Raw genomic sequence first — 17,217 nt, forward strand, 5'->3', positions numbered from 1 at the left:
ATAATATGTCTTTATACTTTCATTATCTATATGTATATACTTTCATATATCTATATAGTTTCATATATCTCTTTATACTTTAATATAATATGTCTTTATACTTTCATTATCTATCTGTATATACTTTCATATATCTATATAGTTTCATATATCTCTTTATACTTTTATATATTTCTTTATACTTTAATATATCTGTATATACTTTCATATATCTCTCCATACTTTAATGTATCTCTATATACTTTCACATATCTGTATATACTTTCATATATTTCTATATACTTTCATATATCTATATACTTTCTTTTATCTCTATATACATTCATTTATCGCTACACACTTTAATATATCTCAATATACTTTCATATATCTATACATACTTTTATATATCTCTATATACTTTCATATATCTCTATATACTTTTATATAATATGTCTTTATACTTTCATTATATATCTGTATATACTTTCACATATCTATATACTTTCATATATCTCTTTATATTTTCATATATTTCTTTATACTTTAATATATCTCTCCATACTTTAATGTATCTCTATATACTTTCAAATATCTATATTCTTTCTTTTATCTCTATATACATTCATTTATTGCTACACACTTTAATATATCTCAATATACTTTCATATATCTATATATACTTTTATATAATATGTCTTTATACTTTCATTATGTATCTGTATATACTTTCATATATCTATTTACTTTCATATATCTCTTTATACTTTCATATATCTCTTTATACTATCATATATTTCTTTATACTTTAATATATCTGTATATACTTTCACATATCTCTCCATACTTTAATGTATCTCTATATACCTTCACATATCTGTATATACTTTCATATATTTCTATATACTTTCATATATCTCTACATACTTTCAAGTATCTATATACTTTCTTTTATCTCTATATACATTCATTTATCACTACACACTTTAATATATCTCAATATACTTTCATATACATATATATATATGTACATAAACAGGAAGACATTATACAGTGTATATATATATATATATATATATATATATATATATATATATATATATATATACACTGTATGTCTTCCTGTTTACATTCACAGGCTTTTTATACACTTTCATATACCTGTATTACCTCTGTTTCTGTTGTGAAATATGATATAATTGGTGTTTTCACCAAAGGGAGAATTACAAGCATAACTTCAAGTCACCAAACAGCCTCGACTGGTCTTTAAAGTTCACAGCTACACAGACAGGAATGACTGTTATGTACAGATGAAGTCAGGCCCTTTTTAGTCTGGTGTTAAAAGGTTTTCATTTGAAAGAGCTACTAAACCTTGACTGTCTGTCTGTGTGTGTGTGTGTGTGTGTGTGTGTGTGTGTGTGTGTGTGTGTGTGTGTGTGTGTGTGTGTCTCTCAGACTGTCTGAAGATGGGTGTTTGTGCGGAAGAGGAAAACAAGGACGGAGAGCCATCTTCAGGGCTGAGCTGTGTGTCTTTGAAGAGTCAGCAGTCCATGGGACACCCTGTGTTGTTCGCGCCTCCTTCACACAAACAGTAAGCTCACACTTTAACGTCACACCAAAATACGGCATGCACAAAGTACATTAACACACGTTAAAATGTATTTCTTCAGAGGTTACTGCGGAGCCTGGGTGGTGTTCAGAAGTCTGTCTGTGACGAGTGACTGCTGCTGCCACGATTCCCCTACAGACTCAAAGTAAGTTAGTGCTGTATTCATAAAGCAGAAGTAATACTCTTTCAGTATGATTCAAATAAACTCTGTTCTGCTTTTACTAGATGTGTACAGTAGGTTTTACTGGAAGCAGTTGCTGAACTAAGCAACCGGAAGACACTGATTATATATCGTTTGAAGATTAGATACCATTAACAAGAGTTGTAAAAAAAAAAAAAAAAAAAAAAAATGTGAGAAGTGAAACCAGAGGGCAAACAAAGTCTGTAAATCAATCACTGCTGTGGATACTTACTTGCCTGCAACAATCACAAAAAAACTGAACAATAAAAAATAAACATATCACAGAAAGACATGAGTATGAGAACAACAACTGCACTAAGAGATGTTTTCATCTGGACTACATGACCAGAAACTATGAAGATATTTCTGCGACAAAAAAAACCCCTCAAATCATACATATACATACTGATTTTACCATCAGAGTTGTCTTGATTTCCACAGAAGGAAGAGTTGTGGTGGTGAGAAAGAGGAAGAGACATTGTCCATCTGTGTCCAAAGTTTCATCCTTTCACACTGGGACCAGTCTGGTTCATCTGCTGGGCGGCAGACACCCAGTCACAGCTGCACTGTAGGAAGTAAGATACATTTTATTATGCAGCACATTCGGAGGTCAACATTTCAAAGGCCCGGTGGCTCAGTGGTTAGCACTTCTGTCTCACAGCAAGTTGGCACTCACCGGTCTGGGCAGGGCCTTCTTATTTCTGTGTGGAGTTTGCATGTTGCATGTGTTCTGGTTTCTTCCCACCATAAAGACATGCATGCTGGGTTATTAGGACTACACTTGAAAATTAGCTATCTGGCGATCACTGGCACACTTGTCCTTATAAAATAAAATCAATAAAATATAAATATAACAGCTTTGGTGTTGGTAGACAACGATAAATAGACTCCACTTATTATGACGATCAGATAAACTGAATTTGGTTCAGTGCAAAATATTGCTGTCATAGACACTTTGCATATTAAATTGTCAATTGCAAAATCCATATTTAAATTGGGGTGCCCAGATAGCTCAGTTGGTAGAGCGGGCGCCCATATATAGAGGTTTACACCTCGACGCAGTGGGCCCGGGTTTGACTCCGACCTGCAGCCCTTTGCTGCATGTTATCCCCCTCTCTTACCCCCTTCATGTCTTCAGCTGTCATGTCAAAAATAAAGGCCCAAAATATCCAAAAAATAATCTTTAAATAAAAAAAATGATTTATATTTAAAATTAATGACAAAAATTGCAAATTAAATTGAAAATTGCAAAATGTTTTGCAATTTGAAGTAGGAGGCCAAAAGCCCAAAGCAATATGAAATATTATTGATTCTGCTTTCATTCAAATTTGTATACAAAAATATACAAATTGAATTGAGGATTGCATTGAAACTTTGCAAATTAAATTGGCAATTGTGAAATACATTGAGATTTAAATGAAGAGGCCAAAAAACTTCCATAGCAGGCGAGCAAATTCAATTACTATGACTATCAGATAAACTGAATTTGGCTCAATGCAAAATATTGCTGTCATAGACACTTGTGACTTGACTTGTGTTGTGTAACTTTTCCCTCTTATTGTTAATGTTTGGTACCAAAAGAACAAACACCAAAGTCAGTTTAAGACAAAGCAAAGTACATTTGTGAAGCCTTTAACAATTCTTAATGATTGTTTTGTTTCTTTCATTTGAATAAAGTTTTATGGGAAGTTTCACTTGAAAGTAAGATTGGTCTGAAGAGGAAATGTGAACGTGTGATTGAAGGAACTGATCAAACAGGAAGTGGAACCATACTCAACAAGATCTACATTGAGCTCTACATCTTAGAGGGACAGAGCGAGGACGTTAATACCCAACATGAGGTGAGGCAGCTTGAGACAATGTCCAAGATGGAGGTCATCCATGACTCTCCAATCAAGTGCCGCAACATCTTTAAAGCCTCACCTGGACAACCGAAACACATCAGGGTTGTTCTGACGATCGGCATCGCTGGCATTGGAAAAACTTTCTCGGTGCAGAAGTTCTGTCTGGACTGGGCCGAGGGTTTGGAAAACCAAGATATCAGTCTGGTGATACCGCTTTCATTCAGGGAGCTGAACTTGATCAAAGATGTGCAGTACAGTCTTCTCGAACTGCTCCGTGTTTTCCATCCATCATTACAGAAGCTCACAGCAGAGCAGCTCGCAGGCTCTAAAGTTCTCTTCATCTTTGACGGCCTGGATGAAAGCAGAATATCACTGGATTTCAACAACAACGAGCATGTGTCTGACATCACACAGAAGTCATCGATCAACGTGCTGTTGACCAACCTCATCGAGGGGAAGCTGCTTCCCTCGGCGCTCGTCTGGATAACTTCCCGACCTGCAGCAGCCAATCAGATCCCTGCCGCGTGTGTTGACAGGGTGACAGAAGTACGAGGCTTCGCTGACGCCCAGAAGGAGGAGTACTTCAGGAAGAGAGTCAGCGATGAAGAGCTGTCCAGCAGAATCATCTCCCACATCAAGACATCCAGGAGCCTCCACATCATGTGTCGGATCCCAGTCTTCTGCTGGATCACTGCTACAGTTCTGGACCACATGTTGACTACAGACCAGAGAGAAGAACTGCCCAAGACCCTGACTGACATGTTTTCACACTTCCTGCTGGTTCAGACAAACAGGAATAAGCAGAAGTATGCTGAGGGACATGAGACAAGTCCACAGGAGCTGACGGAGGCTGACAGGGCAGTTCTTCTGAAGCTGGGGAGGCTGGCATTTGAACAGCTGCAGAATGGAAACATCATGTTTTTCCAAGAAGACATCGAGCACTGTGGTCTGGAGGTCACAGAGGCCTCTGTGTACTCAGGAGTTTGTACACAGATCTTTAAAAGAGAGACTGTGATCTTCAAGAAAACAGTCTACTGCTTCGTTCATCTGAGCGTTCAGGAGTTTCTTGCTGCGGTCTACATTTTTCATTGTCACACAAACAGGGATTACGAGACACTGGAGTCATTTCTGGGGAAAGCATGGGGTAGGTATCGTAGCTGTGACCCATCTTTGGAAACGTTCCTGAGGAAAGCCATGGACGAATCTCTGGAGAGCAAAAATGGCCACCTGGACCTGTTTGTCCGCTTCCTGCATGGCCTTTCACTTGAGTTGAATCAGAGACTCTTAGGAGGCCTTTTAGGTCAGACAGAGAACAGTCAAGAAAGCATCCAGAAAGTAATCCACAATCTAAAGGAGATGAGCACCTACGACATCTCTCCCGACAGAGGCATCAACGTCTTCCACTGTCTGATGGAGATGAATGATGGCTCAGTGCATCAGGAGATCCAAAAGTACCTGAAGTCAGAGAACAAATCAGAGACACAACTCACGGAGATCCATTGCTCAGCTCTGGCTTTCATGCTGCAGATGTCAGATGAAGTTCTTGATGTACTAGACATGAAGGAATACAGGACGTCAGAGGAGGGGCGACTTAGACTGCTCCCAGCTGTCAGGAATTGCAGAATGGCTCGGTAAGTCCATTTTTTCACAAACTGTTACCACTCCCAACTTGTGAAATACTGATGCTTGGTAAGTGGCTCTCAGAGACACTGACGCACAAAGCACCCTTATGGTCTGTATGTTTTTTTTATTGAAGGTCTGCGTAAGGAAACAGGTTGGGGGGGGGAGGGGGGATGGATGTGTCAAACAACTCAGGACTTTCACTCAGGAGACAACCATATTTATTAAACATCTTATTCTAGGATTTCCTAGTTCTCAGTTATGAATAGGCATGTAAAACTACCAGAATGGTCTTTTAAGAGCTGCTATACACATTTTACGAAGTATTTTATGCACTGTCCTTTTTAAGTCTTATTATTAGTTTCATAATGACCACTTCACTATTAAATCCGCAGACTGTCCTGTGGTCGACTTTTTGATACTCACTGTGAAGTTTTGGCCTCGGCTCTTAAGTCCAACCCCTCCCATTTGAGAGAGTTGGACCTGAGTGACAACAAGCTGCAGGATTCAGGGGTGAAGCTGCTGTCTGCTGGACTGGAGAGTCCACACTGTAGACTGAAGAATCTCAGGTCAGTCAGCTTAATTTAAATAGTTCTGCATTTATCATGTGTAATATTTGGTTTTCTTCAACTTGGCACTACTAGATTTCCCACACAGTTGCCATTTTGTGTTTGATTTAATTCAATTCAATTCAATTTTATTTATAGTATCAAATCATAACATAGGTTATCTCAAGACACTTTACAGATAGAGTAGGTCTAGACCACACTCTATAATTTACAAAGCCCCAACAATTCCAACAATTACAGTAATTCCCTCAAGAGCAAGCAGTGCGACAGTGGCGAGGAAAAACTCCCTCTTGGGAAGAAACCTCAGACAGACCCAGGCTCTTGTTAGGCGGTGTCTGACGGGCCGGTTGGGGGTGTGATGAACAGTGGCAATAATAGTCACATTAATAATGGAACAGTGACTGGATGTAGCAGGAAGCTGCAGGGTTCAGCAGGAAGCAGCAGGGTTCAGCAGGAAGCTGCAGGGTTCAGCAGGAAGCAGCATGACATTGCAGGGCACCGCTGAGCTCAGCAGGGAGTGCAGCAGGACCACGGCGACAGCTGGAACCAGGATCTTGGTGCCAACGTTCTCCAAGGAAATACGCTGGGGGAAAAAACATAAGGACTCCGGGGAGTAAACTCCCCAGAAGCTAGGATTAGTAACAAGCATTTCTGGGACGGGATACACACAAATAGTAATAGTAATAGTAATAGAAAGGGAGAGGAGAGAGCAGCTCAGTGTGTCAAAGGAAGGAAGTCCCCCGGCAGTCTAGAACTATAACAGCGTAACTATAACAGCGTAACTAAGAGAGACAGGTCATAAGGAGAGGTAGCTTTTTCGGGCTTAGAACTCTCCCCCTGCCGGATCGGGTTTGGCTGGCCTGCCTCCCTCTACTTTGTTATGTATTATTAATCTAACAATTATGAAGAGAAGCAGGGGGGCCAGTTAGGTGAACACTGCAACTCCTCACTCCCTAACTATAAGCTCTATCAAATAGAAGAGTTTTAAGTTCATTCTTGAAAGCGATTACAGTTTCTGCCCCCCGAACCCAGATTGGGAGCTGGTTCCATAAGAGAGGAGCCTGGTAACTGAAGGCTCTGGCTCCCATTCTACTTTTAGAGACTCTAGGTACCACCAGTAACTCTGCATTCTCTGCAGTCCTTTAATGCCAACCAAGTGTTCCAATCTCTGTAACAGGATTGAATGGTCAATAGTGTCAAATGCAGCACTGAGATCTAGTAAAACAAGAATGGAGACAAGTCCTTTGTCTGCTGCAGTTAAAAGGTCGTTAGTAATTTTCACCAGTGCCATCTCTGTGCTATGATGCTTTCTAAATCCTGATTGAAAGTCATCAAATAAACTGTTGCTATGTAGAAAATCACATAACTGATTAGCAACCACCTTCTCAAGGATCTTGGATAGAAAGGGAAGGTTAGATATAGGTCTATAGTTTGCTAAGACCTCAGGATCGAGGGTGGGTTTTTTCAGAAGAGGTTTAATCACAGCTACTTTAAATGACTGCGGTACATAACCTGTTAATAAGGACATATTGATCATATCTAGTAATGAAGTGTTTACCACGGGTAACGCTTCTTTGAGTAATCTCGTTGGGATGGGGTCTAAGAGACAGGTAGATGGCTTAGCTGAGGATATCTTTAACATTAATTGTTGAAGGTCTATAGGATAAAAGCAGTCTAAGTATATGTCGAGACTAGTCGTTATTTCTAGCGACTCTGCGTTTAAAGGTGAACCGTTAGAAGTTGAGGGCAAAAGGTGACGGATTTTATCTCTATTTGTTGTAATTTTATCATTAAAGAAGCTCATGACGTCATCACTACTCAGAGCTAGAGGAATAGATGGCTCAGTAGAGCTGTGACTCTCACAGAACGCCACTTACATTCGAGGTTTCGCGAGATTTGTTTTAATTTGCGAGTTTGGGAGTTATACCAAGGTGCTAATTTCCTTTGCTTCATCATCTTCTTTTTCAGGGGAGCAACGGAGTCGTCCGTTGCTCCCCTGAAGCAACGGTCGTCCGTAGGCAAGTCGTAGCACCGTCTACAAATGTATCAGTTTGAGAGGGACTGAGGTTAACATAGAGGTCCTCTGTTATGTTAAGGCATGACAGAGTTGAATGCTGTTGGAATATCTTCTTTAAATTTAGCTATAGCACTGTCAGATAGGCATCTGACAGTGCAACCAGCGACAACCAGCGGTGGAAGGATGACGTACGGCTGTACATTTCATCATTGGTCAGGTTTGGCAGGGGTCCAGAGAAAACTATTGAGTCCGACATTGTCTTTGCGTATGCACAAAGTGACTCAACATTCAATTTAGTGATCTCCGATTTACGACCATTACCCCCTACGTGAAGTATGATCTTACTGTATTTACGGTTCTTTTTAGCCAGCAGCTCTAGGTGGGTTTCTATATCACCCGCTCTGGCCCCGGGGACACATATGACCGTAGGTTCTGTACCCACTGGGGCCGCCGGCTTCACATATTGCAGTATAGAGCTCCCAATAACCAGAATTGGCTTCTCAGCGGGTGTATCACTGAGTAGGGAGAAACTGCTAGATCTAACGCTACGCTTCCCTCTAACGCTACGCTTCCCTCGGATAGTCACCCACTCGCCCGGCTGCTCGGGGTCTTACGGGGGACAGCTAGCAGAAGTTAAAGAAGCTACAGAAGCTACAGTATGGTGGTCCGCATTAACTACATGGTGCTGGCTAGCTACTGAAGCATACGATTCTGATTCCATGGTGCGGAGCCATGACTCAAATTCATTAAGCCTTGCCTCCAGAGCAGCAAATATACTACATTTATTACATGTATCGTTATCACTAAAGGAGGCAGAGGAATAAACATTTGACACACAGAGCAAGAAAGAGCAGGAGAGGGAGAGGAATTAGCCATTGCTAATGGCTAAGCTAAAGTAGATAACAGCGTTTTAACAATTGTAAATTCAGCGAGTCAGTCACTGTAAGTGAAGCTAAGTATAAGTGCTTGAGTAAAACAATTGTAATTCAAATGCGTTTGTTAACACAGGAACACCGGAAGTGACACAATACGCTCACCTTACACGTCAGCACGTCCTGTTTGCATTCCTCTTCTGATCTGATGTTACCGATCTGTGGAGGCGGGGGCATTGCCATCCTTTTAGACCACTTAGTCCATTTATTCATGCAACGTTTTGTGTACTAACTTTTCCATGGCCCACTTACTTTCAGAAGTCAGGATTTATATATAAATATCTGTATTCTGAGAGACCTAGGCTTCGCCAGTCTTGTTAGCTGCAAACCTTATTTGTTCGTTTTTCAGATTAAGTGACTGCTGGCTGTCAGAGAGCTGCTGTTCTTCTCTGGCCTCAGCGCTGAAATGCAACCACTCCCCTCTGAGAGAGCTGGACCTGAGTAACAACAAACTGCAGGATACAGGAGTGAAGCTGCTGTCTGCTGGACTGGAAAGTCCACTTTGTAGGCTGGAGACTCTCAGGTCAGACAGCCCGTCTTTGGTTCTGTCGTGAAATAAACATAACAGAAAAGTTGTGAACAAACATCAAGCCTATTGTTTTGATCCACACTGACCAGCCTGCATTCTAGTTTAGTAATACCTTTACGACAGGCCATGGTATGGTGTGATTATGCGTCCGTGTCCCAATCCAGCTAATTAATAAAGTGAACTATTGCTTTTATAAAGGGTCATCAAGTATGGCAATATGAAAGTTACAGTCACATTCCAATTTTAATATATTTTTATTAATAAGTAATCATGTTTACAATAAAATAGGCCCTCCTGGGCTGGTTGCCTTGCACATACTGAGATGCTTGCTATGGAACACAATGCAGGTATCGTTAGCCTTCACTAGCAGCTAGCAGAGACTTTAAGCACAGAATTTAAGGTAAAGAAAGTCCCACAATAACAAAAGGACAAAAGAAACTACACTTCCTAATTCTCAACCTGTTTACAAGACTTAATTAGAGAACCTATATCTCCACTGAAGCTGAAGAATCTTCTAAATGTGTTACTTTTAGTTTGTGACAAAAGAGTGAAAATATTCAATAAATTTAATTAAAACGTATTAACATTTTGTTGACATACACTGTCAACCAGAGGTGGGAGTAAGCCAAACAAGTGCAAGTCGCAAGCAAGTCTCAAGTCACTGTGGTGAAAATCAAGCAAGTCAAATCAAGTCCCTGCTATAAGTCAAGCAATTCACAAGTCAAGTCATACAGTCTGAAGTAGGTTAAAATTATGGTTTGCTGTCCAGCTAATGTTTAACCAGCTGATTAAATAGCTAAAATGAGCCATGACCTTAATAAAAAGTCATGTCCTTTCGAGTCATCTGTCTCAAGTCTAAGTCAAGTCTCAAGTCTTAAACACAAGTCTTAGTCAAGTCTAAAGTCCTCAGATTTGAGTCAGACTCGAGTCAAGTTGTGCAACTCGATTCCCCCACCTCTGCAGCCAACTAAGAAACACACAGACTGCATGTAAACATTGTTTGTTTAAAGCCTGATTCTTAAGCAAGGACATGCTTTTTTCTTCAGTTTGAAGCACTGCAGCTTGACAGAGAGCAGCTGTTCTTCTCTGGCTGCGGTTCTCAAGTCCAACACCTCCAACCTGAGAGAGCTGGACCTGAGTTACAACAAACTACAGGATTCAGGAGTGAAGCTGCTATCTGCTGGACTGGAGAGTCAATACTGTAGCTTGGAGACTCTAAGGTCAGAAACATTTAGTTTTGTGTCTTTCTTATGATTTAAACATGCAGTTTTATGCATTTTTAAATCCTCCATGGCTGTGGTAAGATTATAAAATGTTGACAATTTTCTATATAACTGTTTCCTCTAACTACGTACATGTTTTGCTCTTTTTTTCAGACTAAGTTTCTGCAGTTTGTCAAAGAGCAGCTGTAGTTTCTTAAACTCAGCTCTGCAGTCCAACCCCTCACATCTGAGGGAGCTGGACCTGAGTGACAATAAGCTGCAGGATTCAGGAGTAAAGCTGCTTTCTGCTGGACTGGAGAGTCCACACTGGAGATTGGAGACTCTCAGGTAGCCTACTTGTTCTGAAAAGAACAATCACAATGTTTGTTTACAATAACTTCCGGGTAGAAAACTCCTGCATCCTATAGGGTTGGGAAAAAATATCGATACAGCAATATAACGCTGTCCTTCATGCAATACGAGAATCACTTAGAATAAATTTCCCTCCTCCTAGTGTGGCTACTTCATGGCTCGTCGAAGCGGCGCTCAACAAATGAATGAGGGAAACTTGACCATAAGTTAACTAGCCGAAAGAGGAATAGGTTTTTTTAACAAGATGTCAGACAGCAGTTTGAGGTAAATAACAGATGCCCCAGCCACGTTCTAAGTCTGGACCCTTTTTACAGGCATTTTGTATTCATAGTTAGATGGATATTGTGATGGATCATTGAAGGATTGTGTAGCAATATATTGATCATCGCAGAATTGCCGTATAGTAATATTATTGGTATTGTGAGCCATGTATGGTATCGTGAGGTACCCTTCGTTCCTCTAGCATCCCATACCAAAATTTAACTTCGCCGAGAAACAGGGACGAGGAAAAACTGGATATACTCTCATCTCATTTATCTAAAATGCATGTTTGATGCTTTCGTATGTCAACCCTTTGACTAACGTACCACAGAAAAAAAAAAAAAATGACCGGTGGTGACATTTTGCTGTTCCTAACACTAGATTTGGTTTATCAAAGACGCAAGCAAAGCAACACAGCACAGAAAATAAGCACTGCCGAGACGACACAAAGGTCAAACCTCTGTGTTCAACTGTTTATCTTTAAACGGTATAGTTACAGCTGAACCACCAGAAATAAACAAATTAGCTGATTTCATGTCTCTGCAATTCAAATTAGCACTTCTTTGTCTACACGGAGGTGAAGTTTTTGATAGCACGATGGCATGATGATTGAGTCTTTAGTTTTTATTTATTTATTTAGCCAAAGGTTAGGTGTTAGCCACTGAAACTTGTTGTGAATTTTGGTTTTCTTTGACCTTATTGTGCTTTTCCCTACAGGGTGACTTAAACCTTGACCGCAGCGGAGAGCTTTGAAATATGTGAGTATCAACAAAGAGCCCTCAAGCTTTGAATTATTATATGATGGGATTTGGACTCTAAAGTCTCAGATTATATTTGATTCATATATGATGTGTTGTCACACAGACGACTAACAATGTATACTCATAATAAGTTGTGGATCTCTTAGATCATATATAAGTCCGTAAATTGTGTGCAAGGTTGTAATTGCAGGCCAGTAAAGCCTTTATAATTCACTATGTACTGTATATATATAGAACATACGCTCAAGTCGTATTATGTCTTGTGCATGAGCAGAATATACGCTCAAGTCGGCGTCGCTTCGGTGTGTTCTGAGGCACTTTTTGGACGAACTCGGGGAGGCAGTCCTTTTCTGCCAACGGTTATCATCTCTTAAATCATATATAAGTCCGTAAATTGTGTGCAAGGTTGTGATTGCAAGCCTTTTTGATTCACTACGTACTGTATATTTAGGTCGGATTTCGATCTCACCTAAAGTGAACCAAATTCTAGTAGCACTTGGAAGCAAACAGAGACCCCGTTTTCAAGCAGACAACAGTTCTGTTGTTTGGGCTGCACCAGAGTTCAAAGAATTTACACATCGCTGCAAACAAACCAGAATATTAATTAAGATGCAGATTATGCAAAATAATATGATCCGTTTTATACTGTCTAAACCTTCTAGGTATCATGTGGGAAGAAATGAGTTTAAGAGGGTTGAGTTCCTGCCTGTTAAGCTTAGAGTTGAACAACTTAAACTTAATCATATGTACAGTATTATTAATGGTGTAGCCCCAAAGTATTTGGGATTTCAGATTTTAATGGTACATACTCAACATGCCCATGAGACTAGGGCCAGTGTCCGTTCATGTAAGGTGCCTTGTGTGAATAGCGAAGCCAGAAAATCCTTTTTTTATACAGGAATTATTTTATGGAATAGTCTTCCACTTCATATCAAAATGGCAGTAACGAAAAGGGATTTTAGACATAAAGTTAGGGCCTACTTATGGAATAAAATAGATAATTAGGGGAAATAAAATCTAGATTGGGGACAGAGAAATTTATTGTTTGGTAGGTCATGGTGATTTAGCTGGTTTTTTGATGTGTAGTTTTATTTTTTTATTGTTTTAATCTTAGGACTGTATGTGTTTGCATGTGTTGTATGTCCTGTTCTCTTACATCAGGGACCATGTTGGAAAAAAGTGTTTTTCACTTTTACATGTTATCCCTTGGATCCCTTTGTTGTCTTTCTATATCCATAAATAAACCAAACCAAACCAAACCAAATATCCAAGGAAATGCTCCAGAGATCGGGTAAAACGGACCAAAACTGCGGAGGTGTAAAAACAACCTTACACCGTAAAGAGAAGACTTTAAAGAGCAACGTAACATCCTGTTGTATTTGTTTGAACATGTTCTCTTCACATAAAAACAAATGCACTCAGTGTTTGTTACAAACAGCTCAAGTTCTTTAAAGGAACACGCCGACTTATTGGGACTTTAGCTTATTCACCGTATCCCCCAGAGTTAGACATGTCCATACGTACCCTTCTCATCTCCGTGCGTGTTGTAACGCTGTCTGACGCCCCTACCGCTAGCCTAGCTTAGCACAGATCCTGGCGGTAACTGGCTTCAACTAGCCTACTGCTCCCAATAAGTGACAAAATAACGGCAACATTTTCCTATTTCCATGTGATTTGTATAGTCACAGCGTGTACAAATAACAAGGTCACATGAGACACAGCAATCTTCTAACCGTATATAAACTGGGAAATATATTTTCAAAAGGCGAAGCACTGCTACTTGGGCTACTTGGGCGGAGTGATTTGCTCGCAGCACCTGAGAAGCCTCATGGTGCGGAGTCATAACTCAAATCTGTCAAGTCAACAAGTCAAACATGAAATGTAATGTGAATTTCCGGTCTACTAGGGCTGCACAATAAATCGTTTTTTTTTATCGTCATCGCGAAAGACACTAAACAGTTAACACTTTTTTTATGTTAATTGAAAGAAAATATCAGTAGAAAATTACACTTAAAAATGTACCATTCATTCTTTTTATTAGTGTTGCATTTTATATTCAACTCAAGGCTCAGTTTGCTCATTGAAAGAAAGTTGGAAATTATTTCCTTTTAATTGTTTTAAATTCAACAAGCAAGTTGTTGTGTTTAAGTGGAAAACTGAAAACAGCAGAACTGCAGAACTGAGCTGGTTTCAGTTTGGTAGCATTGTGATCTTCAACAAGGTTATGGCATATTTTCCTTATATTGTGCAGCCCTACGGTCTACGACACTGAAAAGAAGCTTCAGATCTGTGGTTGGTCTCTTTGGCAGCTCACCGTCTCACCGTGTGTGTCTCCGACTCTCTCTGCAGGTTTGGTTTCTGCTGCTCTCTGCCGACACAACTCCCAATATCTTCACATCCGACAGTAGTTCTGAGAGAATTAAAATCTCTTCATGCACCTTTATAGTGTGTGTGTGTGTGTGTGTGTGTGTGTGTGTGTGTGTGTGTGTGTGTGTGTGTGTGTGTGTGTGTGTGTATGTGTGTGTATATGTGTGTACGTGTGTGTGTGTCTCCGACTCTCTCTGTAGGTTTGGTTTCATCTGCTCTCTGCCGACACAACTCCCAATATCTAACCATCCGACAGTAGTTCTGAGACAATTAGAATCTCTTCATGCACCTTTATAGTGAGTGTGTGTGTGTGTGTGTGTGTGTGTGTGTGTGTGTGTGTGTGTGTGTGTGTGTGTGTGTGTGTGTGTGTGTGAAGGATGTGGTTAGCTTAGCTGAGCATAAAGACAGGAAGCAGGTGACTCATTTCTGATATGAACTGTCTGTCTCCTCTCACAGAATGACTGCAGAGGAGACACAACGTTAAAGTAAATTCCCCCACAAACCTCTCTGTCATCTTCGTGTGATAAACATGTGTTGATCATTTACTTTATATTTTAGACTACTTCTACTCCACTGCATCTCAGAGTGAAATATTGGACATTTTACCTTTATTGTTTTCTACTTATTTTGCCCCAGAGAGTCTCCTGAAATATTACTTTGATTTTTTTTTTAAACATTAAATGCCATGCATGCATGGCATGCATACTTTTCCCCCTTTAATTCCCATGAATGGACAAAATATTATGTACACATGTCATACATTTGTGTTGCATGAGGTTGAACAGTTATTTATGTTATTGTACTGTACTGTACTTTGGTATTGTCATGTAAGTCTGTCTTTGTTAATTAATACTGTGATTCTGTGAGAATTCACAGATCCAGTGTCTCCTTTTTAATCTTCCCCTTAACATTGCCGCCATCAAGCCTCAATGATTTGTCGCGAATGAATGCCGCCGAATCTGTCGTGTCGTCTTTTAGCAGTGCGTCAAGTGCAACTAGGGTGACCAGATGTCCCAAAAAATTCGGCACAGTCCCGAAATCCAAGCAGTTGTTCCAAATCCCGAATCCTGCCCTAATTGTCCGGAAAATTAGAGCAAAGTCTCAAGAGCAGATTCTTGAGTAGTTATAGTCTGATTGAACATTAAAAAAATGATTTTCTATTTGTATTTTCGGGTTTCCAAGACAAGACAGTTGTTGAGTTTCTGATTATAAGTAATACATAATTTTGGTGCGGAGTTTTGAAATCTCTGTTAAGTACCAGGCAGCCACGACAAGCAGTGATTTGATTGGATGCTGCTGATGTTAAAGAGCAGACATGACACCCTCCCACCTCCAGTCTCGTTCCGAATTTTACCCATTCTCATCTGGTCACCCTGTGCAAATTATATTGCCATCCAATTAGATTGAATTCAGTATTGATGACGCGAAAAATAATAACAGTAACTCCACTGAAATTATAAAAAAAAAAGTAACGAGCCAATTTTTTAACATTTAAGGAGTAGAAAGTGCCGATATTCGTGATAAAAATGTAAGTCGGCACAAAAATGAATAGTAAAGTAAAGTAAAAATATCTGAAAAATCTACTTGAGTACAGTAAAGAAGTATTTGTACTTTGTTACTTCCCATCTCTGCTTTTCTTTTGACATTAAATGCCATTTTTGCACATTTATGTACTTTGGTATTGTCATGTACGCCATGTCTTTATCAATGAACACACTGTGAAATAAAATACACATTAACCTAAGTTCTTACTCTGTGTCTCCACATTATCTCTTGGTATTTGTCCAATATATGTTTTAAAGAAAGAAAAAAAGATGTTTTAAGTATGTTATTCATCAAAATACGTATTGATTCTCTTTCCTGTAAAACATGTAAATGTTTTTGATGAATGAGTTGACTTCAGAGTGAATAAATATACATTTCTATTACGATAAGATAAAGCATTATCCTGGGGGGAAACATTGTGCAGCAGTTGCAGCATGGGCGATTTTAAACCCTTTTTAGGGAGGCTCAAGCCCCCCTAAATTTCCTCTCAGCCCCCCCTAAAAATTATAATAATAAAAAACCTTATTTTCTTTTTTTTAAAATTTTAGTGCTTCATGTGACACTTTGAGAACTTGTCTGTTAGTGACAGAGGACAACAATTACAGGTTCAAAGGGCTTGAAAGGCTTAATATCCGGTGTGTCTGTCTCTGAGGCTATGCACCTGTTACGCAGTGAAGGAAAGGGTTAACAGAAATGTAGTCTTAGGTAAAATCATGGAATGAGCTTCCAGAAGAAGTTGTGTGTTCCCCTTCTATTAATTCCTTTAAGAATAGGTTGGATGCATTTTGCCTGTCAAAAGGTGTTATGTATAATTATAAAGCTTGTCAGTAACTTATGTAATTAATTTATGTAATTTATTTATGATTTGTTAGAAAACTTCAATTATGAAATTAATGTTTTTTAAAATGTTAAAATGTGACTTTATATATATATATATATATATTTGGTGTTTTAGAGTCTGGAATAGAGGATTGTATATTCTGTACCAGAAATCTTTTCAATAAATTTCAATACATTTCTTAGCCAATCAGAGGAGGTTGTGCCAGACTCCCTCCTTTGGCTGAGTCTCTATCTGATCCATCAGAGGGAGAGCAGGAGTGCGGTTGTGAAGTTTAACGTCGGTAGTCCCCGGAGAAGAAGTTCGTCATTTCATGGCGCAGATTATAACCCAAATTGAAACGTAAACTGAAATTCCCGAATGTTAGAACATTGTGTCAAACTGGTCTTTATTACTGTGACTCATAAAGTGTCAGGTTTAGTTCCATCATAGTGTCAAAAAAAGGTTAGCTAACATTGTTGTTCAGTAGCGCCGAGATTATCGGATTATGAAATCACTGATTTAACAAGGGAGGTGTTAACACTTTTGCAAGGCACTGTATCTGTGTCACATTGTAAGTAGGGACTGAGCCTCCCCCACTAAGGGTCTGAT

General features: G+C 39.4%; 1 protein-coding gene across 3 annotated transcripts in view; it reads left to right on the plus strand.

The window, feature by feature from the left end:
• The window catches only part of LOC114545517 (NACHT, LRR and PYD domains-containing protein 12-like), a 19,062-nt gene extending 3,075 nt beyond the window's left edge, over positions 1–15,987 (plus strand). For 2 of the 3 annotated variants that reach the window (XM_028563838.1, XM_028563841.1), the window contains exons 2-11: positions 1,435–1,570; positions 1,650–1,733; positions 2,211–2,344; positions 3,447–5,244; positions 5,629–5,802; positions 9,101–9,274; positions 10,327–10,500; positions 10,657–10,830; positions 11,833–11,873; positions 14,226–15,987. In XM_028563838.1, coding sequence (XP_028419639.1) covers positions 1,446–1,570; positions 1,650–1,733; positions 2,211–2,344; positions 3,447–5,244; positions 5,629–5,802; positions 9,101–9,274; positions 10,327–10,500; positions 10,657–10,830; positions 11,833–11,842 — 2,847 coding nt within the window. In that variant the 5' untranslated portion in view covers positions 1,435–1,445 and the 3' untranslated portion in view covers positions 11,843–11,873; positions 14,226–15,987. Of the gene's footprint in view, positions 1–1,434; positions 1,571–1,649; positions 1,734–2,210; positions 2,345–3,446; positions 5,245–5,628; positions 5,803–9,100; positions 9,275–10,326; positions 10,501–10,656; positions 10,831–11,832; positions 11,874–14,127 lie in introns of all 3 variants that reach the window. The other variant, XM_028563840.1, reaches the window with a different exon arrangement.
• The last annotated feature ends 1,230 nt before the right edge of the window (positions 15,988–17,217 follow it).

The sequence above is a fragment of the Perca flavescens genome, chromosome 19 (genome assembly GCF_004354835.1).
Source record: "Perca flavescens isolate YP-PL-M2 chromosome 19, PFLA_1.0, whole genome shotgun sequence".
NCBI lineage: Eukaryota > Metazoa > Chordata > Actinopteri > Perciformes > Percidae > Perca > Perca flavescens.